The sequence below is a fragment of the Oxyura jamaicensis genome, chromosome 8, assembly GCF_011077185.1.
Source record: "Oxyura jamaicensis isolate SHBP4307 breed ruddy duck chromosome 8, BPBGC_Ojam_1.0, whole genome shotgun sequence".
Lineage (NCBI taxonomy): Eukaryota > Metazoa > Chordata > Aves > Anseriformes > Anatidae > Oxyura > Oxyura jamaicensis.
In genome coordinates this window covers 9,116,614-9,142,063 of record NC_048900.1, presented here as the reverse complement: position 1 = coordinate 9,142,063, position 25,450 = coordinate 9,116,614, and the positions used below count along the sequence as shown (strand labels likewise).

The 25,450-nt window shown below is 57.7% G+C and overlaps 1 protein-coding gene across 8 annotated transcripts in view; it reads right to left on the bottom strand.

Annotated features, from left to right (window-relative positions):
* LOC118170395 (myomegalin-like) overlaps positions 1-25,450 on the bottom strand; it is a 32,054-nt gene that overhangs the window by 850 nt on the left and 5,754 nt on the right. For 3 of the 8 annotated variants that reach the window (XM_035332569.1, XM_035332567.1, XM_035332570.1), the window contains 36 exons: positions 25,163-25,250; positions 19,672-19,791; positions 18,017-18,136; positions 17,684-17,776; positions 17,358-17,573; positions 16,710-16,868; positions 16,227-16,340; positions 15,890-16,027; positions 15,436-15,615; positions 14,969-15,163; positions 13,957-14,103; positions 12,852-12,927; positions 12,217-12,299; positions 11,922-12,038; positions 11,261-11,398; positions 10,812-10,924; positions 10,003-10,130; positions 6,154-6,245; positions 5,905-6,065; positions 5,488-5,803; positions 5,232-5,403; positions 5,025-5,141; positions 4,466-4,940; positions 4,025-4,260; positions 3,753-3,804; positions 3,372-3,589; positions 2,995-3,213; positions 2,270-2,491; positions 2,015-2,146; positions 1,778-1,897; positions 1,502-1,679; positions 1,309-1,433; positions 1,008-1,103; positions 674-861; positions 214-351; positions 1-139 (listed from right to left, as the gene is read on the bottom strand). In XM_035332569.1, coding sequence (XP_035188460.1) covers positions 1-139; positions 214-351; positions 674-861; positions 1,008-1,103; positions 1,309-1,433; positions 1,502-1,679; positions 1,778-1,897; positions 2,015-2,146; positions 2,270-2,491; positions 2,995-3,213; positions 3,372-3,589; positions 3,753-3,804; positions 4,025-4,260; positions 4,466-4,940; positions 5,025-5,141; positions 5,232-5,403; positions 5,488-5,803; positions 5,905-6,065; positions 6,154-6,245; positions 10,003-10,130; positions 10,812-10,924; positions 11,261-11,398; positions 11,922-12,038; positions 12,217-12,299; positions 12,852-12,927; positions 13,957-14,103; positions 14,969-15,163; positions 15,436-15,615; positions 15,890-16,027; positions 16,227-16,340; positions 16,710-16,868; positions 17,358-17,573; positions 17,684-17,776; positions 18,017-18,136; positions 19,672-19,791; positions 25,163-25,250 — 5,621 coding nt within the window. Of the gene's footprint in view, positions 140-213; positions 352-673; positions 862-1,007; positions 1,104-1,308; positions 1,434-1,501; positions 1,680-1,777; positions 1,898-2,014; positions 2,147-2,269; positions 2,492-2,994; positions 3,214-3,371; positions 3,590-3,752; positions 3,805-4,024; positions 4,261-4,465; positions 4,941-5,024; positions 5,142-5,231; positions 5,404-5,487; positions 5,804-5,904; positions 6,066-6,153; positions 6,246-10,002; positions 10,131-10,811; positions 10,925-11,260; positions 11,399-11,921; positions 12,039-12,216; positions 12,300-12,851; positions 12,928-13,956; positions 14,104-14,968; positions 15,164-15,435; positions 15,616-15,889; positions 16,028-16,226; positions 16,341-16,709; positions 16,869-17,357; positions 17,574-17,683; positions 17,777-18,016; positions 18,137-19,671; positions 19,792-23,295; positions 24,714-25,162; positions 25,251-25,450 lie in introns of those variants that run through there. The other 5 variants (XM_035332565.1, XM_035332564.1, XM_035332566.1 and 2 more) reach the window with 5 other exon arrangements.

Here is a 25,450-nt window from a genome sequence, read left to right as displayed (position 1 = left end):
GCTGGCTCACGATGAACTGCTCCATGCTGTCCTTGAGCCGGGCCATGCTGCGGAGCCGCTCGGCTGTGCTCTGCAGAGCATCCTCCTTCTCAGAGAGCTGGGCACGCAGCGCCACGATCTCACCCTGTAATGCCTGCTCCTGGGATGAGACAAGTGCCATGAGCAGCACGCATCCAGCCCGATCGCCCCGCCAGTGCCCAGCACGGTGCTTACCTTGCCCTGGTGCTGGGCAGGGCTGACGGGCAGCACGGTGCTCCAGAAGGTGGTGAGGAGAGAGGCACACTCCTCCAGGATGCGGTGCAGGGTGCTGGCGCTGCCCCAGAGGTGTCCTGCGCCCGTGCACCCCGGGACCTGTGGGAGAAGGGTGCAGGAGTGGGTGCTGCTGGGGCACGTATGTCCCACTGCACCCGGGGAGCTGCTGTCCCCAGCCCAACACAGCAGGGCAGTGCTGGCATCAGCCCCTGGGCTGGATGCCCTTCAAATGTGCTTCAAGCACACTCGTGCCTGCTACGGGGACCCCATGCTGCAAAGATCCTGCCCTAAATCCCCCCCAGTGCCACCTTGCCTTGCTGCTACCAGCCTGATTTATCTGTGGCGGAGATGGAGCCTCCCTCCTTGCTCCAGGCCCGCAGAGCAGGATCCGTCCCCCAGCCCCATCCTGCCCACGCTTTACCTCCTTTCCCGGGAGCAGGTGGTTGGGCAGCCCGAGCGCCGGGCGCGTCACACAGGTCAGCTCACGGGCCAGCGCCTTTCCCTCCAGGATATGCTGCTCCAGGGACCGGTAGGTGTCCAGGCGGCCGACAACGTGAGCCCCCGTCGGTCCCTCGCTCCTCCTCACCGCTGGGTCTGCCCCACGTGGCTCTGGGGAAAGCAGGACTGGGTGAGAACCCCTGCTTGCGGCCCCTGCAGCCCTCCTGGAGGCTTGGTTCTGCCCTCCCCTCCTCAGCAAGGGTGCCATGCCTATCTCGGTCTCGGCAGCACTGAGGCACTCGTGCTGCGGTACCTACCGTCCACCTGTCGGGGCACCGATGTCTTAGAGGGTGGTGGGGAGAAAGCTGCTGAGCTGGTGCCAACATCCCGCACCGGAGGGGACGGGAAGCAGCCTGGAACAAGAAGTGACTGAGGCCCTGCGGATGGCTGTGGCTCTGTGCCTGGGGCTGCTGGGGGCCTTCCCTCCCTCCCTGCTGCCCGTGGGGCCACCATGTCCCTCCCGCTGCTGTGACAGGGCTGGGACAGGCACCCCGAGCCCAGGAGCTGTGTGGAGGGGCTGGTGATAGGGTCTGGGTGAGCTGGACACAGGACCTGTACCTGCACGGGGCTCGGCAGCGGGGCCAGGGAGGCTCTCGTAGACGTGCAGCTCGGTGCGCAGGGCCTGCAGGAGCAGGCGGTGCTCATCACACTGCTGCTGCAGGAGTGTCACGGTGTGCTGCAGCCTGCAGAAAGGTGACGCGTGGGTCTGGAGCCAACCACACCACCCAGCACTGCTGACCCCAAACCTTACCTGTTGTTGTCCTCCTGCAGAGAGAGCCGCTCATCCCTGAGCTGCCGGATGCTCTCCTGGTGCTTGGTGAGCTCCTCCGCCAGCCTCCGCTGCTCCCCGTGCCTCTGGCCCAGCTCTGCTTCAGCCTCCCGCACCCGGGAGCAGGCAGCCAGGAGGGCCTCCTGCACCCGTGCCAGCTCTGGGGACACAGAGCACGGAGATGTCACTGCCACCCCATTCAGCAAGCAGGGTGAGCCCACTGGGACTCAGGCCCTGAGGGGCCTGGCCCAGCCCTACCTCGGGAGAGATGGTCACACTGCAGCCGCAGGCTCTGGTTGTCCTCGCGCAGCGCCCGGTTCTCCCCGCTCAGCTGCAGCCCCAGCTCCGGCCCCTGGGTGTACACATCGCCAGGCAAACCTGCAAAGGAGGACGGGTGCTGAGCCCCTCTCCCCAGCACCACGCCATGCAGGGGCCGAGTGCCCGTCCCCATGCAAAGCCTGCCACCCCCCAGCTGGCCCCAGTGCAGCCCCGTACCGCTGGCCTTGCCGGTAGAGGCCAGGCGGCGCTCGAGCTGCTCCCGGAGCCGGTCGTTGGTGCAGATGGACTCCTCCAGGCGCTGGCGCAGGCTGCGGATCTCCACCAAGTGCTCCTCCAGCAGGTCCGCCCCTGCCGCGGCCAGGGACACGTCTCAGGGCAGGGATGGCCACGCCACCTGCCCCATGCCATCCCCACAGCCCTCCTGGGGCTGGGTTTCCTCCCTCTTCCCCCACAGCCAGCCAAGGACCGTACCTGTTAGCTTCTGGCAGGACGGGTACCCCGATGGCAGCGCCCCGTTAAGAGGCCGGCCGGGAGCAGGGACTTCCCAGAGGACACGGGGCTCGCTGGCCCCGGGCGCCTTGGCCAGGCTCTGCAGGGTGCTGTGCTGGCAGAGCGATGCTGCGGGTTTGCCGCCCTCTCCAAGGGGTCCCAGCGAGGCTGTGGGCTTTGCTGCTGCCACGGGCAGCGTCACACCTGCATGCATGGGGCAAAATGGTGAGGAGGAGGAGAGCAACCAGCAGGGAGGAAGAACAGGGGTAAGAAACCCTCTTGCCACAGCCTTCTTGTTACGCCCATCCGTGCAGCCCGCTGTCCCCATCCCACTGCCTGTCTCCTGCCCTGCACAGACCCGTTCACCCGGAAGAGCAGAGGTTCTCCCGGCACGCACTGATTACATGACGTGAGTTGTAGGCTCTCAGCCCCACTCCTGTACAACAACTAACCACACCAACCCTCACCTGTGGTGCCCAAGCACCCATACCAAGAGCTGGTGCTGCCTCAGGCTGTGCCCATCCCACCCACCCCACCCCTCGTGCAGGAGAGCCACGTCCCCACCGTCCCCCAGCCGGAGCGTTGGGATCTGGTCTCGAAGCAGTGGCCCCAGGGAGCAGAAGAAGGACCAGGGCAGGGGAAGAAGGTCGGGGGGGGGGGGGGGGGGCATGCAGCACAGCGCAGCACGCAGGGCAGGCAGCACCAACCCTGTGCAGGAAGCACACGCTCACTTTCTCCCAGCTGCCTCCGGAGCACCTGCAGTTCCTGCTGCGCCTCGGCCAGGGAGCAGGCGGGGGTCCCGCAGCAGCCCAGCAGCGTGGGGGCTGCGGGCGGGGGGAGCCCCGTGGGCAGGAATGGGGACAGCCCGGGGGTCAGCGCAGGCAGAGGGGCACTAACAGGTTTGGACAAGGAGTCAAAGTGAAGGCCTAGAGACAGGAGAGAGATGGGGAGAGATGTTAACGCAGCTCTGGCTCAGTTTGGGTGGTGCTGTCCTCCCCAAGGCGCTGAGCCACATGGGTGCCCGCTGCAGCAGGGACCCAGGTGCTGCACGTCCCCAGCCTGTGGTCATGGCACCCCGCGGTACCTGGGAGTCGGGCGGGCTCCTCGTGGCACTGGCTGCACTCGCTGGCTGCATCCCCGTCGGAGCAGGGCTCCAGCGCATCCGACACGAAGGAGGCGCTGGTGGCAGAGCGGGACGACTCAGAGGGCGGGCGGCTGCTGCCCGGGGACTCACAGCGCTCCTGTAGCTTCGCCTCCAGGCTCTCGATCACCTTCTCCTTCTCCTGGAGCTCCCGGCTGAGCCTGTGGGGATGGGCCATCACTAGGGCTGCTGTGCTCGCTCCAGCATGACACCCCCAGGACACCCACCTGGAGCACCCTGGAACCCCACCCCAAGAGATGTGACAGACCAGCCCAGGGTGCCCGTGCAGAGCAGGTCCCCCCAGACCTCCCTAGCAGCAGGTACCTCAGTGCCAGGAGTTCATGGCTGGTTTTATCCTCCCCATCCTGTCGATCTCCTGAAAACAACAAGCCAGATATGAACCTGGTCAGTGTCCCCATAACCTGAGGCTGCCTGTACCCCAAACGGAGCCCTCACAGGACAGCCCAGCTTGGAGCAGGTAGCCCACACAGCACAGGGTGTCCAAAGGGTCCCAGCTCTTCACAGCACCCATCAAAGCATCCCTTCCCATTCCTCCACACCCCGTTACACCCCAGTGCCCCCCCAAAGGCACTTACTGGTGCCCAGCTTGTCACTGAGCCTCTCGGCCAGCTGCCTGCCCTGGGTCAGCTGCTCCCGGAAGCCCTGGCCCAGGTAGTAGTCGATGTCGGTCCCGCGGAGGAGCTCCTCGAAGGACCGCAGGGCATCACGCAGGTGCTGGGCCAGGCTGCGGCTCACCCCGCGGCCCTCCCGCAGCGTCTGCCGCAGGTGGGAGAGCTCCCGGGCCTGCGCTTGGATCAACGAGTTGTATTTCCTGGGGGGATCGGAAAACAGGGGGGGTCATGGGGGTGCCTGACCCGCCCCGGGTAAGCCTGGCATGGACAGGATGTCATGGGGGTGTCCCTGAGAGCCTGGCTGCGGGTAGAGCACGCAACAAGAAGCCACCACCTTGGACAACCCCTGGAAACCCCTGGAAACCCCTACAGCCCTCTGTCCGGCCCCAATCCCCCACAACATACCCTGGCCAGGTAGCAGATTGCAGCTCCTTGGGAAAACCCCCTCCGGGCTTGGTTGTGGGCAGCTGTGCCTCCAGGAGTGCCACGCGGTGCACCAGCTGCTCCAGGTCGTGGTGTGCCCACAGGGCGGGCGGGCAGAGGGTGCCACGGCCGTCCGACTGCCAGCCCTCGTCCTCGTCGGTCAGGCTGTGGGACGGCGAGGCCGAGGTGGCGGGGCCCGGTGGGGGCCGCTCGGTGCCCGAGGTGTAGCCGCTGGTGACGGAGACGGAGCGGGCACGGCGCTGCAGGCTCTGGATCACCTTGTTGGCGTTGAGCAACTGCGCCTTGAGGTCCTTGACGTGCTGGCACAGGGCTCCCACATCTGGAGGGGACGTGGCTTTCACGGCAGCCTTGCCTGCCCTGGGCACCCCCAGGCGGCATGGGGACCCCAGCTCCTCGCCCAGGCTGGGCTCGCTGAACACGTCTGGCTCCTCACACTCTGCGGGGGGGACAGGGCACGGTGTCACTTTTCCATGCCATATGGGCAAGGCGTGGGGTCCCCAGAGCCCCTGCCTCTCCTTACCAGGACTGGTGGTCTCATCCCGGTCCACTTCAGTCTCGCTTCGCCCGCAGGTCTCATAGCCCAGGTCCTGGAAGTCCACTTGCACTTGCTTGCTGAGCTGCTGGGTGTGGGGTTCACCTGCCAGACACCCCGTCAGCTCAGGGTCCCCCCTCCAGGCTGCATGCCAGGCTCGGCACAGACCCCCATCCTGCCCACCCCACAACTCACGGAGCAGGACGTGGTACTTCTCCAGCTGCTCAGCCTGTGCCCGCACTGTGGCCTCCGAGGCGGCCAGCTTGTCCTGCAGCTCCTGGCACTGCTTCTGCCCCTGTGCCACCTGAGAGCGCAGCACCGCACCCAGCCCTGACCAGCCCCTGCCTGGGGCCGTGCCCTCCTCCTGCCAGAGAGGAGATGGGCTGTGAGCTCCCCCAGTCCCACCTCTGTCCCTGTCCCCATCCCAGTCCCCTGTGGCCGCAGCACTCACGTGGCTCCCGTCCCCTCCACCAGGGGTACTGGGGCAGGGTCTCTTGGGTGCGTCGTCCCGGCACCGCACCTCCAGCGCAGGGCGCTTGGTGGGCACGGCTCCCCTCTCTGCTGCCAGCCCCTGGCTGTCCCCGCTGCCACCAGCCTGGCGGTCCCCAAGGGCACTGCGGCCCTTCCGCTGCATCCTGCGGGGCTCGGGTGACACAGAGCCACCCAGCCCGGCCTCCTCCTGCTCCCCGCTCTCCAGCAGCGACGTGGCTTCACCCATCCGCTCCTTCAGCTCCGCGTTCTCCAGGCACAGGCTCAGCATCGCCTTCCTGGGAGCACACGGTGCCGTGAGGGGCAGGCAGCAGCCAGGACACGGGGCTCCCCCTCGAGCCACCACCACCCACCAGCTCCCACATCACGGGGCTCTTGCCTGATGTGGGAGACGGAGGAGAAGCCGGCTTCCTCCAGCTGCGCCTTCAGCTCCCGCAGCTCCTCTTCTGCCCGCAGCCCCCGCTCCGGCAGGGCCGGTGTTGCGCTCCTTGGTGGTGCCTTCTCAGTGCCCCTGCTCTCCTTAGGGGCCCGGGGGCTGTTCTAGAGGGACAAAGGCAGAGGGTGGCGGGGCACAGCATGACAGCTGGCTCTACAGCCCCTCTCCTGGTGCCGCACCGCCCCAACTTACGTGCTGGGTCGTGGTGCTGTGAGCCACCTCCTCCTCGATGCTGCTGGCAAAGTCGGTGCTGGCATCATCAGTATCTGTCCCTACGGCCTGACCTAGGAGACAGCACAGTGAGGTGCTCAGAGCGGTGACAACGTGGCACTGGCTCTGTCCCCACCTCTCCAGCAAGGCCACCACGGGCAGCCCCAGAGCAGGTGCCTGGTACTGGGGTGCTCCCAGCGGGACTGGGGTGTCCCTTCCATCCCTGGAGACCGTTGTCCCCTCGCTGCATGCTGCCCCGGCCCCGGGGACAGCACCACCTGCCCCATCCACACCTCTGCACCCGTGGCACCTTGAGCTTGTGGCACTGCCCCACGTGCTGCGGTGACCGCGCAAACCATGGCCACCAGCAGCGGCACCTGCACGTGCAGGCAGCCTCCCTGGTGCTGCCCCCACCCCACGGGGGTGCAGGCGCCCACCCCACGCAATTCCCTGCCCGGAGAGGGCAGTGGCAGCCACGCTGCTCGCACCACCCCTGCACAGGGCACGGGGCTGCTTGCACGCCCTGCGCTGGCTTTGCAGAGCTGCAGCAGAGCTAAAAGGAAGCTCGTGTCCCGCGGTACGTGGGGCGGGCAGGGGGCAGCAACGCACCAGCACTGTGCGCGGGGGGCTATGGCCCACCCTGCCCCACAGAGCCAAGCAGGGGCGTGCTTGTCTGCTTGCACCCAGCTTTGCTCCTGGCCCAGAGCGAGGGCTCACCCCCTTGTCTGGGCAGCTCAGCCCCTTGCACCTTTCTCCCACCCAGCCGCAGGGCACAGCCCGCTCCTCTCAGGCCTCCTGGGCTGGGACGGTTGAGGTCAGGGCCTTCCCTCCCCACGGAAAGCAGAGTGGGGGCAGGTCCCAGAGCCATGCAGGACCACGTTTTGCAGCCCCCCTCAAGCCCTGCAGGAGCTGCAGCTGCACAACCTGCAGGCAAAGCCAGCGCCAGCAGGGCTGGGGCTGAGCAGGGGAACCCAGGGGAGATAGCAAACCTCGCAGGTGAAGGAGGAGCCAGCAGGAAGCACTTGGCTCCCAGGAGCAGGAGCCGAGGACCAGCCAGGAGCACGCCTTGCAGCAGGGGAGGCAGCAGCACAGCACGCTGCGCACCCCAGCACCCGGATGGTGCCACGCTCAGGAGACCCCCTTGCAGAAAGCAACTGCCAGGGGGCTGCAAAAAAAATGGGGGGGATTCCCAGCCCAGCCTGGGCAGAAGCTGCCCCACGTGGCGGGGGCTGTTCAGCAGGAACAGGCCCTGAAGGTGCTGTGCCCTGAGGAGCAAGGCCAGGCACCACGCCTAAGGCAGGGAGCAGCATCACTCGTGGAGCAAAATGCTTAAAGGCAGCTGAAAGAGGCAGCAGCACCCTGCAGGGAAGCAGCAGTGCTCGTGGGTGGCACTCGGCACAGCCAAAGCACAGCTCTGTGACCCCCCAGGGACTGTGCAGGGACACAAAGCTGCCAGGTGACAAGCCACCCAGCTCGGTGCAGATCTGTGAATGGACAAGGCACGCAGACTCCAGGCTGCAGGCTTTGCTAGAGCAGGTGAGGAGCACCTGCACAGGGCTGCCCAGGCGGAGGAGCCAGCGCAGATGCTTTGGGGGTGCTGGAGAATCACCTCTCTGCCAGCACTTAGCCCCCTGCTCCTCATCCTCGCCCAGAGCTTCAGGACTGAGGCACAAAAAGGAGCAAAAAATCTCAAAGGAGTTAAAAGAAAAAAAACAAACGGGGGGGGGGGGGTAAGATGAGGAGGCTGGTGCTGGAGTTCACTGAGTGCTCGAACCCTCCGCAGCAGCAGCAGCACCCAGGGTGCAAATTCAAGGAGACGGGCTGCAAGTGCTCGGGTACCACCAGGTACATGGATGAGATGCAAGCTGAGCACCGCTTGTCTCAGCCTCCTGTGTCTCTCATGCCTAGCTTGAAGGGATTTAGCTGCATGGCTTGAAAACTGCACATATCCCCCAGGTGCATTGGCTGTGCTGGAAACAACCAGACACTTAGGAGAACAGGGGAGGAGAAATAAGGGCTCCAGGGAAATTAAGAGAGAAAGGAAAGACCTGCACAAAAAGCTCTGAGACAGCACAAAGCGCTGCACAGGGAGAGGGTGCTCTCAGGCAAGGGATGCTCAGGTTAGTCTTTCTGGGGAGCGAAGGAGCACACAGACAGGGATATCCGGGACAAAACAAAGCCCTGAAGAGCAGAGAAGAAAGCTGGGGACACCTCTGCTTAGGGCCATACTCCCTGTGGGGCACTTAGTATCAGTGATGTTAGCAGAGGGCAGGGACAGAGCTGAGCAAAACACAAGAGAGGGGAGCTGCCAGAGCACCAGCCAGGGCCAGGCAGCCTGCACCGGGTCCTGGGCTCCCCAGAGACAGGCATCAGAGCCAGGATGGAGGAGGGAAAGTGGAAAGAGAAGGACAGGGACACAAAGGCTCCTACAAAGGGAGAGGCAGAAGGAAAAAGAGATGGTGCTACACAGAGAAGTGAGCGGAAGGGAATGAGATGAAACATGACAGCAAAGGCTAACCAAGTATGAGCTGCCCAGCAGCACCAGCTGTCCCACACGAGGACTGCTGAGCTCATCTCACGGCTAGGTGCAGAGCAGAGCAGTGCTGACCTGCTGCGTGGGAAGGGAGCGCTGTGCTGCCTCCTGCCCCTGCCTGAGCCCAGGAAGGGAAGACCTCAGCATGGCTGTAAGGCAGGGGGTACATGATGTGTGAAGCAGTCACAAGGAGACGTGCAGCAGAGAAGGCAGATCCTGATGGCACAGCCCAGCAAGATGGAGCTCTTCTGCTCCACCTGCTCCGGGTTCAGCTTCCCCAGCAAGCAGAAACAGCGTTGCCCAGAGAGGTACAAAAGTTTGCTGTTGACACCTTGGGAAGTGATTGAGTACGAGACTGGATCCATACCCCTCTGCGCTTGGGAAGTGAGGGTCAGTGGCAAGCTGTTGCTTTTCAGTTCTTACATCAGCACCAACCCTCCCAGAGGAGGTGAAAGATGTCCTAGGAAAGCTACGGGCATGTGGAACCTGTGTGAGACATGCACTGCGACATACGGGAGCAGAGCAGCCCCGATTCAGAGTGGGGACAGGTCTCAAACCATCTGTCCAAAACCAAAAACCAGAAGGAAGATTTCCTGCAAGGGCACTTGCAAGCCAGGGTGAGACAACTCACAATCAGTAAGCAAACAAACAAAAAAATATCAGTAAAGTCATCAATGCTGGATTAGGATTTGGTGTGAGCACAAAATGACTCATTGGTCCTACGGTCTAAGACTTGCAAAAGAGCTCCAGGCAAGTGCCACTGTGTCTTGCAGCCATTCTCAACTGCTCTGGCACCCACTTCTCCACATACACCTTCTCCTTTTGTACCAGCAGCCATCGACCCAAGCCGGGGATGTCACTTGGTAGAAAAGCGGGGAGGGAGTACAAAAATTCACACTCATGCACTTGGGAGATGATAGAGAACATCTGGTGTTTCCTTCAGAGAAAGGGAATCTTTATTTGGCCCATAGGGGAGGGAGAAGGGGAAATAAAAGGAAATCAACTAAAATGGAATGATTTGAATGTGCAAATACATCACTGGCCACCGGGGTGAGTCAGACAGGAACATACACGAGACATGGGTGGATTGCACTGATCGCCGTTTCCAAAGCAGCTCAAAAATGAGACAAAAAGCCCTGCACCAGTTCTACCGTACCGTTACTAAGTCCCAAAGCAACCCTCCCAGAGTCAGTGAGACAGGCTCGCTCAGTTAGTGAACCGTTTCCGTGGCAGGCGGGCGAGCACCAGTGCTCAGAAGGCATGCTGGGGTAGGACTCTCACACGCTCCTGTTCCCCACCTCCTATGGCGCCCTGTGTCTCCAGCCTGCTCAAACGCTCCAAGCTTCTTCCAAGAGCTTCTTCCAGCTGTCCCCGCAGCTCCTGGACCCCCTCCAGCTCCACCTGCAGAGTGCGGTCTCTCGCAGCGCTAAGCGGACATGCCGCACAGAAGGGAAGAGGGTTAGACAGGCTGCAGCAAGCACACAAATCAGTCCCTCCGTCTGGGGCTTCCTCTTACTCCAGGCACAGGCCCTGCACGCTCCCACAGGCAGCTTGGACACCTCTTGCCTCACCTCTCAACCTCCCCAGAGCACGGCCATCCCCAAAAAAGGCTCCAGCCTGCAGCAGGGGACTCCTAGTCACAGCTGTTCTTTGGTACTTACCCAAGCACTCTGCTTATGTGCTTCTCTTGCTGGCAGGTAGCTCAAATATCTCAGAGGCTGCAGCCCCGTGAAGGGCAGGGGATTAGCGTGGAGGACAAAGAATGCAGGTCCCACACCACTGTGGGACAACCGCCTAGTTGAAGATCTGTCTAGGCGCTTATCGACCCAACAGTTGATGGGAATTTGACAGGGAAAGCAGCCTCTGAAAGGTGGCCAAATGGGGGTGAGACGCTGAGCAAGGAAGGCAACGGGGATGGAAATCCCAGGGCCTGACCTAGAGATGGCAACGTGGGGAGGTTATGAAGCATTTAAAAGCCTCTTTAGTGGAAGGCAGCCTAAGATCTGGACTCCCAGAACAATCAATGCCTTGGGGGTTGCCCCAGCGGACCAACCCCCCGTGCCCCAGCAGCCGAGCAGGGCAGCAGAGCCATGGCAGCCTCGCTTACCTGTCTGGGTGCGTGTGAAACTTCACCAGGCTGCTGTAGAGCTGCCTCTCTGCCTGGAGAGCCTCGTTTAGCCGATTCCTTTCAGCCACCAGCCCTTCCAGCATCAGTAACAACTGGTCGGAGAGAAGAGACAAGATTTGTCTTTGACAAATCAGCGGAGGCACCTCGCTGCCCCAGAGAAACGGGGGCTTCTCCTTCCTGATGCACCAACGCCTCGCTTGCTCGTGTCAAAGGGATCAAGTTAAGCAGTGTCACCCCCCACAAAAGACTTTGCCCTTGAGCCAAATGCAAAAGGGAACCAATTCTCTCCTTTGTATTCCCCCCATCACATGCAGCCAGCCTTCAAGAACAAACTCCCCTCGGCATATCCAAAGGCTGAAAAGCGGCCTTGTAACTGAGCATCAGCAAGAATACAAACACACCCAAACTTGCCCCGCAGGGCACACTACCTGCTGCTTTCTGCTTCCAGTAGCCTCTTGTCCTTGTGACTCCGCTACAGCCACTTTCTCCCGCAGCACCAGCACTTCTTGTGTCAGCCTTTCCACGGCTGGAATTTCTTCAGGATCCACCAGCTGCATCTGCAGATCCTGAAAACCAAGAGCAGGAGGGATCAGTGGAGAAGGGATCAATAACAAAGACAGCTGGAGCTTTCTAACCCTCCCTGGAACACATTACCCAAAGTCTCCAGTGTTAGCGAAGACCCAGGTCTCCTAAGAAATGCCAGTGCACCCAGCGTGTATTAAACACAGACAACTGCCTGCAGCAACAATTGAGAAGGGACACAGCACATTCTGTCTGAAGTACTCTTGAAGGTGTTTGGTACGTAAGGAGCAAAAAGCTAAATAACGGCCCTCTTGGGGTTTGGGGTCCTTGCCTTCTGGTCCAAGAAGAAGGGCTGCTGGCAAATCAGAGCCAATCCCAACCTCAAACAGATAGCCATGTTACTCTGAAGATGCCCCTCATACCCAGACACAGCAAGCCTGCAGCTTGGTTCCCAATGTCTTACCATTCAGTGGAACGGAGTGACGCTGAGGGACAGATGTGGGGAAAGAAGGGACTCCCCTGCAGCCTTTGCAGAAGGAGCTGGCCCAGCAGAGCACGTTATCTCACCTTGATGAGGTCCTCTTTGATCTGGATGGTCCTGGTCAGGGACTCCATGTCAGAGGCCTGCACCTGCAGTTCTTCCTGCTGCGTGGCCACAACAGACTGGAGAGCAGCGAGCTCCCGCTAAGGACAGAAGAGGAAGCTGTGAAAAACTTCAGATAGCCAAAACCCCAAAGCAAGCCGCTGCCCCATCTCTCACTGGGGGCACCCTCATGGTGGAGGGGGTCAAAATCTCCACAGAAGAGCATCCAAGGGTCCCCATAGGCAAGGGAAATCAACACAGGCTTAAACCCCAGCTCACCCTGCTTTCCCTCTCCTTCTTTGCCATTAGCTCCAGCTCTTCTTTGGCGTTAACAAGATCCTTCTCCAGTTCTGCTGGTGATGCTGTGAGTGCAAAGACAGCTAGGTTACTGCAGGGTCACCCTGTGTCAGCCGCTCCCGCTGACTGCAGGTAAGACAGAATCTCTCTCTCTGGTCAGATAGCTCCACGATGCTCATGCTTCCCACCACACTGCCTCCTACTAAACACTCTTCTTCCCTTCCTGACTCTTAAACAGCAGCCCAGGACAACAGCAACATCCCAGGCCTGCTGTCTCCACCCTAGCAAAGTTCAGGTGTCCTGACCCCAAGGCAAAACCAACACCAGTTGCACTGTTCTCATCCCAGTTCGAACCACAAAGTCAAAATCCCTTCCCTGGGCAGCTCTTGGCTCTGGGCAGAATTGAAGCTTCTCATGTCAAACCCAACACCCTTCTCTTTACTATAATCCCACCCCAAGACATTCCTGAACCATCACCCAAAGGAGAGGCACAGCTTTATTTCAGAACACCCACATACTCCAGACTCTCTACTCTGACAGTTTCACGTAACCATGCTTCCCTCCACAGCAAAAAGCCCTGGTCACGGTGGAGGACTTTGAAAGAAGCTTTCACCCACCTCCCTCTGTCAGGCAGCTGTCCCCCTGCGGGGGTCCGGCAGGGGCTGTAGCTCCACCAGCTCTCTGCAGCATTTCCTGAAAACACAAAAGCCTCCAGGTTTACATCTTTACAGGGAACCTGGCACTTGAAGCTTCTCCAGGACTCTCAGACTGCAGCAAAGCTGCTGGCTGCTTCATTGATGCCTCTGAAATGTGACAAAGCAATGAAGAGGAACTGGCCAGACAGTGGGGACAAGAGAGTTGCACCCAATCTGTAAGCTGGATGGTTGGGCAACAGGGCTCTGGTCTTGTTGGTTTTGGCCCTAAGAGGTTGCTGGCAGTGAGCTTCTTTATGGTAAGGATTAAATAGGTTTCACTCAGCTGCAGCAAGCACATCTTTCAACTGGACTCTATGTAGACCTTTGTCTTCATCCAAGGACATGGCCCAGAGGGAATATGCAGGAAGGAAAACACAGAGCTTGGCCCAAATACACATCTCTGGAAGTCTCCAGGGCTCACTTTCATCCTGGGAATAGAAATGAGCCACCTGTTGAAGGTTTTTAAGCAGCTGCAAACATGTCAGTTCACCATTAAACCATTAACAGCTGCTCTAGCTGGAGCATGGCATATGTGGCCTTAGAGCTGTGCTCAGCCTCCAAGGGGTTTTTAGCAAAGCTGCTTTAAAAATACCAACTCCAACTGTGGAAGAGACAGCAAACACCCAGCAGGCTCTGCCAAGAATTAGTGGGATCTAAAATTAGCTCCCTTGTCCCCTCCAGAATGTGACAATGTCAGGGAGGGGATTACAATGCAGCAGCACAGCCCAGCCCAAGGAAGGACGGGGTCAGTGCTGGAAGGTCAGAGGGTGGATTTTTTTCATACTCACAAGTGCCCTGAGGACCCACATACTGCCTGATCAAAACAAGAGGAGACACTGAGTGACAAAAGCTGGTGAATCAACATCAGAGCATCCAGGCAACATTTCTGCTCCTCACTTTCTTCTCATCCTCCTACAGGAAGCCTCTTCCCTAATCCCACTTTCAGTACTACCATTCTGTGGCACAGCAACGAGCTCTCTCTAGAGCCCAAGGCCACAGGCGGAAAAACAAAGCACACGACTCTTACTTGCAGGGGCTGTTGTTTGTCCTGCTTCAGCAGACTGGTACCAGCCGACTGGGTCCTGATGGGCTCCTTTCCCAGCACGTGCTGGCGCAGGAGTTGTAACTCGCAGCTCCTTTCAGCCAAGGCGTGTGCCATCTTCTCAGTTGCCGTCTGATTGAGCAGGGAAAAAAGGGAAAGGCAAGGCTGTGACCAGGAGCTGGATCCCCATCCCTCACCTTTCTTAGAGGCTAGAGGAAAACACGGCAATATTTATCTGTCACTTGATAATAGAAGGGCTCTGCAAACAGCCCGGGAGCTACTGCTCCCAGCCACTTGCAGTGACTCCACTGCAGCCCCCTTGCCTCTGCTTGCCAGATCACTGCAGCAGGGCTCAGCCTTGCAGAGAAACAAGTCCCTCAGTTTCCCTCACCCCATTCAGGAGGAAAAAGAGACAAAGGAGAGACAAAGAGATTGAGCTTTGCCTTTCAGCCCCCCTTTTTGGAATGGAAACTTGATGTGAAGTATTGCAGTTAACACCGAATCATATCCAGTGTGCAGGAGGAAGAGTAAATGCCACATAAAGGGACACAGTTCTTACTTGCCTCATGCAATAGTTTGGCTAAAGTTTAAGTTAAAAGGCAACATGCAGAGCCTCCTCAGACTTCTGAGCTACACAAGAAACAGTCTTTCCTTCTGGTCTGGTAAGACCACATGAAGCAGTAACCCTCCTACGGCCCCTCCACATGGATATCCAGGAGGATCCACACGTCCTTCCCCACCACACACACCCTGACAGCACACAGGCCTGCCCTGCCCGCTTACTGAGAGGGACCTGGCAGCTGAACGCTGCTACAGGAGCTCCCCTGTCACAACTGCTCCCACGTGGTCTGTTGAGACCAACCTAACAGCAGTTTGGTGGCTCTCAAACACTCAGCAGCTCCAGCCAGCCAACGCCAAAAGCAGCCAGAGAGCAGTTTCCACTTGCTTAACACAAAGCAAAATGATCCACCACACTGCAGCGCTGCACGCAACTCACTCTGCTCCACTGCTCCTTGGTGCTCATGGCCTGCAGCAGCTCCCGGATCTCAGCATCGTGCTCCATAGCCTGACGGTTCCTGTCGCTGAGGAGATCCTGCAGCATCTTTTCCTTGCGCTGGAGACGCAAGCACAGCTCCTCTGCTACCTCGCTCTGCCCTGGGCCCAGCTTGCAGAGCAGAGTTGCTGTGAGCTCCTGAACAGAAGGAGAGGGAGGGAGAGATGGAGAGGCATCGCTACCAACAAGCTGCAATACGTTCAGGGAAGCAAAGCTCTTCAGCCCAGATGAGATGACTGTGTCTAAGCAAGCACAGGGATTTAGCAGTGCTGAAAGCAGCCAGCTTCCAAGGCACGGGCACAGGTTTAGGTGCCCTCCTCAGGGGCAGGCAGCCAGGAGGCTCTGGCCTGGGACCACTCTCTCTGCAGACAAACTGGCTGAAGGCTCAGGAGGCTAAGCCAAGGCCTCACCTCCACTTCCTTGTTCCTGTCATGCAGGCATGTCTGCAGCTGCTGGATGATCCCCTCCTGCTCCTTCTGCCTGCTGCAGGATTTGGCCTCCATCTCCTCCTTGAGCCAGCGGAGGTTTTGGCAGGTCGCTGACACCTGCTCCAGTTCCAGGGTTTTGGCTTTCAAGAGGCTCTCCAGGCTCTGAGGAGAGAGAACAGAAGCAGCTCAAGCAGGGGCAGGGACTTTATCCTGAACAAAACCACACACATCCCCATCCTCTCCAGGCCCCACACTCACCTCTACACCCAGCCCATTAACACGAGTGACCCAGAAACTTGCCCAGCACACAGGGACAGAGGAAGCCAAGCCCCAGCACCCTCTCTCCCCAGCCACAGATGCAGCATTTGCACAAGGGTTCGTCTTGCTCCACACCACAGCCAGGCTGCACCCAACGGGCCCAGGCACAAGCACTCACGTGAATGGTGGCCTCGTTGCTGGACAGGACGCTGCGCAGCCTCTCCAGGTCACCTCCACGCTCTCTCATCGAGAGACGGAGCTGTTGTAGCTCTTGCTCCTTCTTCTCCAGGGCAGAGAACTTCTCATCTACTGCTCGCTAGGGTGAGAGGATGGAAATGCTCAGGATGGGGGAGAAGGGCTCTGCAGGGCCCCTTCTGCATGGGGCACCTCAGCTCTGCCTTTCAGAGGACTCCTCTAGAAGGCTGGGCCAAGAGGAGCATGCAGAATACGTGGTTGGCCTGGGCTCAGCCCAAAGACTGAGCCACAGAAGCCAGGGAGATGTCACCTGTGCTCACCTCCAGAGCAGCATCCCTGTCACTGACTCGCTGTTGCAGCTTCTCCAGCATGGTATCCATGGCTGCGGAACTCCTGCCCAAGCTTTGTTGGCACTGCAGAAGTTCCCTCGATTCCTAAAGAAGTATCACACACGCTAGTAAAACTGGCAGTCCAGGGAAAAAAAAACAAAAACAAACAAACAAAAACACAGCCACAAAGGAAACACTGTGCTAATTACTGGACCCTACATTGATGGGTATAAGAACCCTAGCATCTGTGTGTGGTTGACTGGTGCCTGTCAGGGCTCACCAGGCTTTTATGTGAGCTGAGGCCTTCGGACACCCACACTTCCTTCCTCACCTTGAGAATGTAGAAACATCTCTTGTTTTCTTTGAGGGGCATGTATGAAAGCTACAGACTGATTTTGCATCTCTAAATAACAAAGGAGAGAGGAGCAGGGGCCCTGGCTAATTACAGACAGCTTCGGTCTTCCTGCATCTCACCTGCAGCAGCTGTTCCTTGTGAACCAGGTGCTGACTCAGACACTGAACTCTCTGCTCCTGAGCCTGCAGCTCGCGGCACTTCTCCCATTCCACAGCCTGGATCTGCTGAGCCTTGTCCTGCAGCTCTGCCTGCAGCTGCTGGACCACAGCGCGCAGCTCCTGCGAGAGAAAAAACATTCAGCCCTCAACAGACTGGTAAAGAACAGACCAATCTGAAGGAGCTGAGAGCAACAAGGACTGTGGGAGCAGCCTAAAACGCTCCGCAATGCTACAGCCTTCACATCTCAAAATACTCCTCCATAGCGATTAAGCTGGAATTTATTTCTCTTCCCAGGAAATCCATCTAAATGCCTTGCTCTGGCCACAGGCAGAGCTTAGAGGCAATCACAGCTAACCTGCTGCAGCAGCAGAGGTTAACTCTGTAACACTACAAGAAGAGATGGACATTTGCACCAGCCTACAAGTGTCTTTGTTGATTCTTCAGATAGGAAGCAATGGAGAGTGGAGAACTCCCCCTGACATATTTGAGGCAAGGACCAGACTGGTGCAGGCAGAAGTGATGAATGAGAGCAAGATACTGCCCTGCCTACACCAGTGCTTCTTAACCCCTGCAACCCAAGAGATTTCCAGGCTAAGTGCTTGTCATACCTGGTTGTGTTTCCAGGTTGCCTCTTTCTGCTGCTCTTCCTCGTGCACCGTGGTCTCCAGGAGCTGGGCTGCCCTCCTGGCTTCAGCCAGCTGATGCTCTTTCTGGCGCTGAGCTCTTTTCAGTTTCTGCACCTCCAGCTGGGTGCAGAAAAGCGTGTTCTGAAGATCCAGCAGTGCCGCTTGTTGCTCCTGAGACGAGGGTAGGCTCTCTGATATCTGACGAGAGGAAGACAGAGAAACTCGGGATTCACTTCACAAGAAGGACTTAAAAATCAGGATCCCTGCAGAACCAAACCAGATGTATTTCAGGCTTTCCCAGCACGTACCTGCAACTGTCCCAGCTGGCTTCTGTGCAACATGTCCCGCAGCTTGGCCATTGTCTCATTCTGCCCTTCAATGACATGGTACAGCTCTTCTGTCTGCGAGTCAAAGGGTGGGAAGCCCAGTCACCAGCTAGCTAAGCACAAACCCTCCCATTCCAAGCCTCCAGCACAATTATGACACAGCACTGCCACACAACAGTAAGACCTTCACAAGAAATGATTTAACGAGCTCCAGGATGCACAGCAATGGCTTAAGCATTTCTTTTCAATGGCTGCTTACAGGGTTAGCACACTTCTCTTTCAGTGAGCACCACCCCGCCCATCCAATCCTATTACCTCACTCTCCTTGCTCTTCAGGGCCTCGTTCAGACTCTGAATCGTACGATCTTGTCTCTGCGATGTTTCTTGGGCAGATTTTAACTCAAAATTCAGTTCATTCAGCTTTTCCTGTAACAACTGAACACGAGAAGTTGTTGTTTTGTCTATCCTGCCTAATTAATGCTATATATAAACACCCTTGCTCATGTCCCTACAGCGCAGGCATTGACCAGATCAAGATAAACAAGCCACCCTCCAGAGCCTGTAAATAGTGTTTGAGCTGGGTGGAGACCAGTGAATAAATAAACTCTTCTGTTCCTCCACAAGACTCTTTCAGTGCCTCTACTCCTTCCACTGCAGCCTGCACGTGCAGGGTGGAGGCTCCATGCTTGGGTTCACATATCGGGCTGCCTCCCACAAACTGTGGGACGGTCTTACTCAGACTGCCCAGCAACCTTCCCAATTCCTAGTTTGTTTCCTTGGGATGGAAGAGCTCCTTCAGCACAAACATCTCCCACCACATCTAAACAACAACAAAAAAAATCACAGCACCACACATGGAGAAGCTGTACTTTCCAAAAACTGTTCCTTTTGCATCTGGGGTCCCCCAAAACATTGCTGCTGCACCTTTACCAGCTTCCAGCCCTTTCTCTTCCTGCCTCCTCCAGCCACCCAGGCACTGCTGCAGCAACTGCTGGTGGCGGTGATTCCACATTTGATCAGATCAGTGGCTTATCTAGCCCTCTGGCTTCAGCACAAAGGAACCCAAAGCGTGCCAGGATGCCAACAGCAGGGCTGCAGAGCAAAGGGGAACTTCTCACTAGTCTGTCTCTGATTTCCAACCTGAGAAACTTCTGCCTTAGATATTTTTACCTGAAGAGAGTGACAAAAACAGTTTCAAACAGTTTCAGGACAGTGCTCTGCTTTCACCACAACATATAGGAGCAGTGTAAATTGTGTCCTTAAGCAACTGCTTGTTAGCATTTCTAAACACGCTGCTTGTTGGTATTCTTAGTCTTAAGATAAGCATCTTCCCTGGAACTGAATCTAGCCTCGGTTTCTTAAAAAGCTGCTGCTGCCATATGATCTTCTCTTGTTATTCATTAGTTTACACACTTGTGATGTTATCTCTTCTCTAACAGACACTCCCCCTAAAACCTTTAAACACTTCAACTGCATTTGCTGGCCCTTTTATTTCTCTATCAACCTCTGTGGACCAGGCAGCTCCAACAGCTTACAGATGTCCCCACGTTATAAATAAAGATCCCATTCCAATGGGTTGCTGTTTTTTTGTTTATTTGTTTTTGTTTTCTCCCATTTAATCCGTTTTCCCAGAGGACATAATTTACCTTAGCGTTCAAGAGCATAACAAAGAACATCCACCCCTTGCAACACACGTTAAATTTGATCTGTCTCAAGATAACTCAGCTTTCCTAGGAAAGAAATTTACTGCCTTGAAAGCTAAATGAAAACGGGACCCACCTCTGTGCTGATCTCCCTTGCAAATATAAATAAAGAAAGGCTTGCAAATATAAATAAAGAAAGAAAGGAAAAGGAGGCAGCTGTCTAAGAAGGCAGGTGCTTTTCTCTCCTGCACCTGGCTCGGCCCGTGCAAATCCAAGAGTCAGGGAAAAGCTCAGTGCCTAATGAGTCTGCTGTACACAAAGAAATACCTGGTTGGTAGCTTCCAGTTGCTGGATTTTGCCCTGCAGCTCTGTAGCACGCAGATCGGATGCGTGCTCCCCGGCTGCAGGGTGTCCTGGAGCTGGCTGCTGACGTTCATCTTGCAGATTCTGAAAAAAAAAAAAAAAAAAGGAAGAGTAATTGCTCAAGTCCTGCACTGGCTTTTGTTCTGTTTGCCAGCCCCCACAGACCTTGCAGCGTGGGCTTAAACACGCCCTTCTGGGCTTGCGTGCCTCCAGAAGAGCGTGCTGCCTGCATCTCCCTTCTCCTGGGTGGCAGGTTGGCTCCTGGCTGCTCCCTGCCTGACCTGCCAGCAGCTCCCTGCTGCCCCGAGGCTCTGCTCCTGCTCTGTCTCTCCTCACTCCCTTACCACCAGTGGCGCGTCTGGCTCTAACCACCGTCTCCAGGCCGATGACAGATCTGCTCCTCACACCCAAACCACATCCCTGAAACCTCCCTTGTTCCTATGTGCCCCGCTAGCAGCTCCAGATGAACAGAGCTAGCACCGAGCCGCAGTTCATCTTCAGCTCCACGAGCCACAGACAACTCGGTGCCCCAGCTGAGACGTCATTCGCGAGACGTACCCACGTACCGAGAACGGGAACAGCCTACTTTCTGACGCAGGGCCTGCTGGCTGAGCACACGCTAATCCCCTGTCAGCCCTACTTACTATGTTTCTGTCTCCTGCCCAGCGAGCTGGTAACTGTTTACAGCAGCATCCAAACGGAGCCAGCCCCGGGCTCATCGAGAGCTCCTGAACACCAGCAGCCATCAATGGTACTGGTGCCTGCATTAAGGGGGAGGCAACGCAGGCCCCGATGGGCACAGGGCTGCAGCAGAGGATACGAGAACACGCCGGAGCTTTTCAGCGATCTCACAGGAGCATCAGGCAGCACAGAGCACAGGGAACAACAGCTACCTCCAATTTGCCCTGTTGTATTGAATCCTCGTCTTCCTCACCCACAGGAACGCTGTCTGGGAAAGGCAAGTGGTGCAAAGGAGCCCTCCCAGGCCCACGAGGGGCCTGCTGCAGCATTTCTGATTCCCCCCTCTTCCTGCCACACTCTGCACTCTCCTTTATTTACAAATAGTGCCGAGCTGCCACTCGGCCTTCCTCCTGCTGCCACAACTCCCGACCGTGACGTTTTCCTGTTAGCTTTCCACACAGAATCAATGCTCCCCTTCATCCTCCTGTTTTGTTAAGACTTCAGTGAAACCTTCACCAGCCACAGCAAATAATCCTGGCTTTGCCCAGCCAGAAGGCTTCAGACAGGGAGAGCTGCTAGAATCTCCCCCACAGCAACCATTTTGGAATAAGGCTGATGAAAAGAAAACACAGAGAGGCAGGAGGGAAAATAAAACACACCACCACAAGCCTTTCCTCTCCATTTGCACATTCCAAGGAAAAATAAACCCAACAACCTGCGAACGGCTAAAAGCAGGGAGGGGAAAGGCAAAGCAAGCTCCAGAGTCCAAAGTCCCAAAGCCCAAGCTGCCTCCTTCCTCGTCACCAGGCAGAGCGTGGCTCCCCAGTTTATTCCCCCCCCCCCACCAGCATTTTAACTGCAAATCTCTCCCCAGTGCCCTCTTTTCAGGGCAGCTCCAGCAACGTCAGCACACACTAACTGAAACAGAACGCTTCTTCAGAAAATGATGATAATAACAACAATCACTGCATTGTCTAGGCCTGCCAAGCTCACATCTGCACCAAACAGTGGGCAAAAGAGGGGCTGTCAGTAGGGCAATGCCTCCCTTGGTGCTGTGCTGGCAGCCGAGGCAGCTGTAAGAGTGCATCTGACAGAGCCTGGGTTTGGTGGCTTCTTCTTGGAGCTGTGGTGGTGAAAGGGAAGATCTGCTGGCTCAAAAAAACAGCCAGGAAGAGATTACGTGCCCCAGACACCAGCTTGCTCTTGGTCATCGTTAACTTACGACAGCCTATTTAAAGGAGAACTGCAGCTTCCAACAAATGGTAAGGGAACGGTGGTCCTGTACGTTCCCTTCACGTTATCAGAGGAGTATTTACACATATGAATCACTGGATTGCGATATCTGACTTTTACAAGGAGCGTTGACTGTAGAAAGAAAAATATAAGAACCATTTTGTTAACCAGCAGCACCCAGCTTCCCATTTCTGCCGTTAAAACCGTCCAAACAAGAGCTTTGCCCTTATGGCAGGCCCCGCTCAGCAGCTGCTGTGCTGCTGCTGCCTCGGCAAGAAACGGGCAGTGAAAAACACAGCAGGATGAATCCCTGGCAGGGCCGGCTGGGTGGCAGAGGCTGGAGGTTACGGACACTCCTCCAGAGCAGCTCCGAGGCCAGGACAGCAAAGCGTGACGCAAAGGGAAGCTGTGAGTGCGCCACGCTGACTGTGCCACGTTCTGTTACGAGAAAGCCTATTTTTATTCTCCAAATCCATCCCTAGCAGTGAAAACGAGCAGCAACCACCACGGCATAAGGAGCAGCATCTCCCCCCTGCCTTTTGTCTTCACTCACCAGCTAGAAGCGCGATGCTTTTGCGCACCAGAGGAAAATTCATTTTCTAAGCGTTCTGCGCTCCGCCCTAACAATCTTCTGATGGGTTTCTCAGGAAGAGCAGACAGCTCTGGGAAACGCCTGAGCAGATGGGACAGCAAGCAGCACCAGCTGAACGGGAAGCGTAATTCAGCAGGGCTACAGTTGCCATAGAAATAAACAAGCACTTTTCTAATCCCTGAGGCTACCTAGAGAATTAGGCGGCACTAAGGCTGCTAATGTGGAGGCAATTAGCCTGACATGGATGTTCCTGAATTGAAGCTGACTGAGGCCTCCTGTTCATTAAGGGAAGTGGCAAAGGAGTTACAAGTTCAGCTTTTTGACGGTATGCTAATGAAGACTTCATTAAAGCCAGCAAAACAGAGGCAATCCAGGGCGCCGTGAGGACTACCATCTAGGCAGGTAGCGGCAGCAAGAAGCCCTGTGAAAGCGGGGGCGTTTGTTGCCTCTCCGCAACACCGGCCGTTAATTGATGAATCCTTTCAAAGGCTCGGAAAATAAACCAATTATGGAGAATACCAACCCTCAAGTCACCCGCTGGCACAAAGCCACCCTGCAAGGAAAACACCTTCTCCTCAGGGCACGCACCACAGATCTGCACGCTAGGCGGGTTGGAAGCCTGATCTGCAGAGGCAGGCGTTCCTGACACCGTACCATTACCAGGGGACAAAGAAAACACGTTCACTGGAAAACACGTGCCCAGAAGCTTAAAATTTCCCCTTCAGTTGTGGGTAGAAAATCAGCTAAAAGAGAAAGGCAAAGCCAAGCTGGGATCTTCTCAGCAGAAAATGAGAAAGCACGCAGAGACCTTAGATCCAGCTAGCATGCTGCAGTCACGGGGAGAGCTGAGGGAGGGAGGGACGGCAGGTTGATTTCCCAGAACACAAAGAGGAAACAGATGACAGGAGAATGACAGGGGAGAAACGGAGCACACCTAAAAAGGACCGAGCTGCCTATTCTTAGCCCCTGGTTCAGCTACACGTGGCTATCTGCGTTATCTCAGCACAGAAGAATGCCTAATGGTCCCAAGAGGCGAGCTGCAGGGACACCGCTCAACTGAACGGCTGCATGATGACCTCTACCTGTACCCGCAGTGGCATATAATCCTCACAGAGGTCGTCCCACAGCTCCTGCAGTTCAGAAATCTCCAAGGGAAGACCCAAAGAAGCCCTGGAAAGGGATTTTCTTTCTGCGGTCAGGAAACCAGAACCAGCATAGGCTAAGCCACCAGCAGCGCTTCCATCTGCCAAGTCCCGGCTGAGCTTGGGAGGGGGCAAGCTGGACTTCACGGGAATAGGCAGCCTGCTGCCCCGCGGGCTCTGGATGGGTTTGTAGTCTAACCCCTTGATCAAGCTGAGTGCCAGCTCCAGCCTGTTCCCACTCAGCGACGAGCTGGGGGTCACGCGGTCCTCTGCCAGATCATCACATTTGCTGTTCCCCTTCAGCCCCTTATCTGTGTCTTCATCCTTCTGCTGCACAGGGCCGGCCTCCACTGTCGTGTCCAGGGACTCAACGGAGGACGCGGGCGTGCCCTCCTCCATGCTCTCCCCATCCACTGGCCCTCTGGCGCCAGCAGACTCCGCCGTGTCGCACACGGATGACTCCTCGTTGCCCATGCTCGCTGACCACCGGCCGGACAGCCCGCAGGAGATGCTTCTGGCCACCTTTCGCGGCACTTTGCAAATTGCTTCATAGTCGGCATCGGCCACGCGCAGCGCCGCGCAGCCACGGCAGCGCCGCGGGCGGTTGCTCGCTCCCTCTGAAGCGTGGCAGCTGTGTGGCTCCAGGCCGTGCTCGTCTTGCTCCGTCCAGTACTCGTACCCAGAATAAGCAAAGTCCTCCTGCAGGAGGGCGGCATACCGTATGTCAGGCAGGTTAGAGAGGTCCACAGTCCCATCCCCAGCTTTGTCATCTGTGCCGGAGTCCTCGTTGTTCCTGCGGTACATGCTGGTGATGCAGAACTTGAGGCGGTCCTTCTCCAGCAGCAGCTTCTGCAGGCGCTCGATGGAGAGGGCTTCGATGCGCGCGATGACCGTGTCGAACCTGTAGATGCGGTCCAGCATGAAGGCACACTTGCTGCACGCAAACTCGGCTTTGCCGTCCCGGCACAGCTCCCTGCCCAGGACGTGGGAGAGCAGCACCTGGAGGTTGAGCTTGGCCGCCGTGTGGAAGATCCATCGCCGCTGGTTGCCGCACAGCTCCCGGGCGCAAATCCGGCACGTTTCCTTCATCCTCCCTGCTGACCACCACCCACACCTACTTCTGGGGGCTCTCCAGAACCTTCCCTGAGCTTCTCTGGCCCCCTCAGCGCATCACCCAGGGCTCTGCTCCCTCACCCTGAGCCCACCAGCACCTCACAGCCCCCCTCGTCAGGGAGGAGGCCACACACTGGGACTCCTGGCACCACGGTGCCCTTCTGCCCTATGCCATCTCATCCACCTCAGCCCAAGGCCACCCCCTCTCCTCACAGACCCCCCGTTTCCCCTCACAAAACCCCGTATTTCCTCAGTTTCCCCTCACAGCTCCCTGTATCCCCTCACAGCTCCCTGTATCCCCTCACAGCTCCCCGTATCCCCTCACAGACCCCCCCCATCTCCTCTCAGACACCCCGTATCCCCTCACAGACCGCCCTTATCCCCTCGCAGACCCCCTATCTCCTCTCGGACACCCCTTATCTCCTCACAAACGCCCGGTATCTCCTCGCAGTCCCCTGCCCCAGCCCCGCCGCTCCTCCTCCCCCCCCCGCCACCACCGATGCTGCTGCCACGGCGGCGCCCGGCTTCTGGCTCACATTTCAAGATGGCGGCGGGCGGGCGGCGCCGCGCCTGCGCAGTGACCGCGGGGGCTGCCGGGAGTTGTAGTCCGCCCGGGCACTGCCCGATGTCGGCGACAGCGCGATAGCGCGACACCAGGCATGGCACCGCCACCACCGCCGCCAGCCGTGCCCACCTGCTCCTCCAGGTCGCGATTCTGGTCCGGCAGCGTCCCCGCGAGCTGGTGGTTGGCGGATGGGTCCCTGCTGAGCTCCTCGGGGCTCCTGTGAGGGGTGGCACAGGGTGCTCAGCACCATGCCCGGGGTGCTCAGTGCCACCCTCGGGGTGCTCAGTGCCACCCCCAAGGTGCTCAGTGACACCCCCAAGGTGCTCAGTGACACCCTTGGGGTGCTCAGTGCCACCCCTGGGGTGCTCAGTGCCACCCCCAGGGTGCTCAGTGCCATCCCCGGGGTGCTCAATGCCA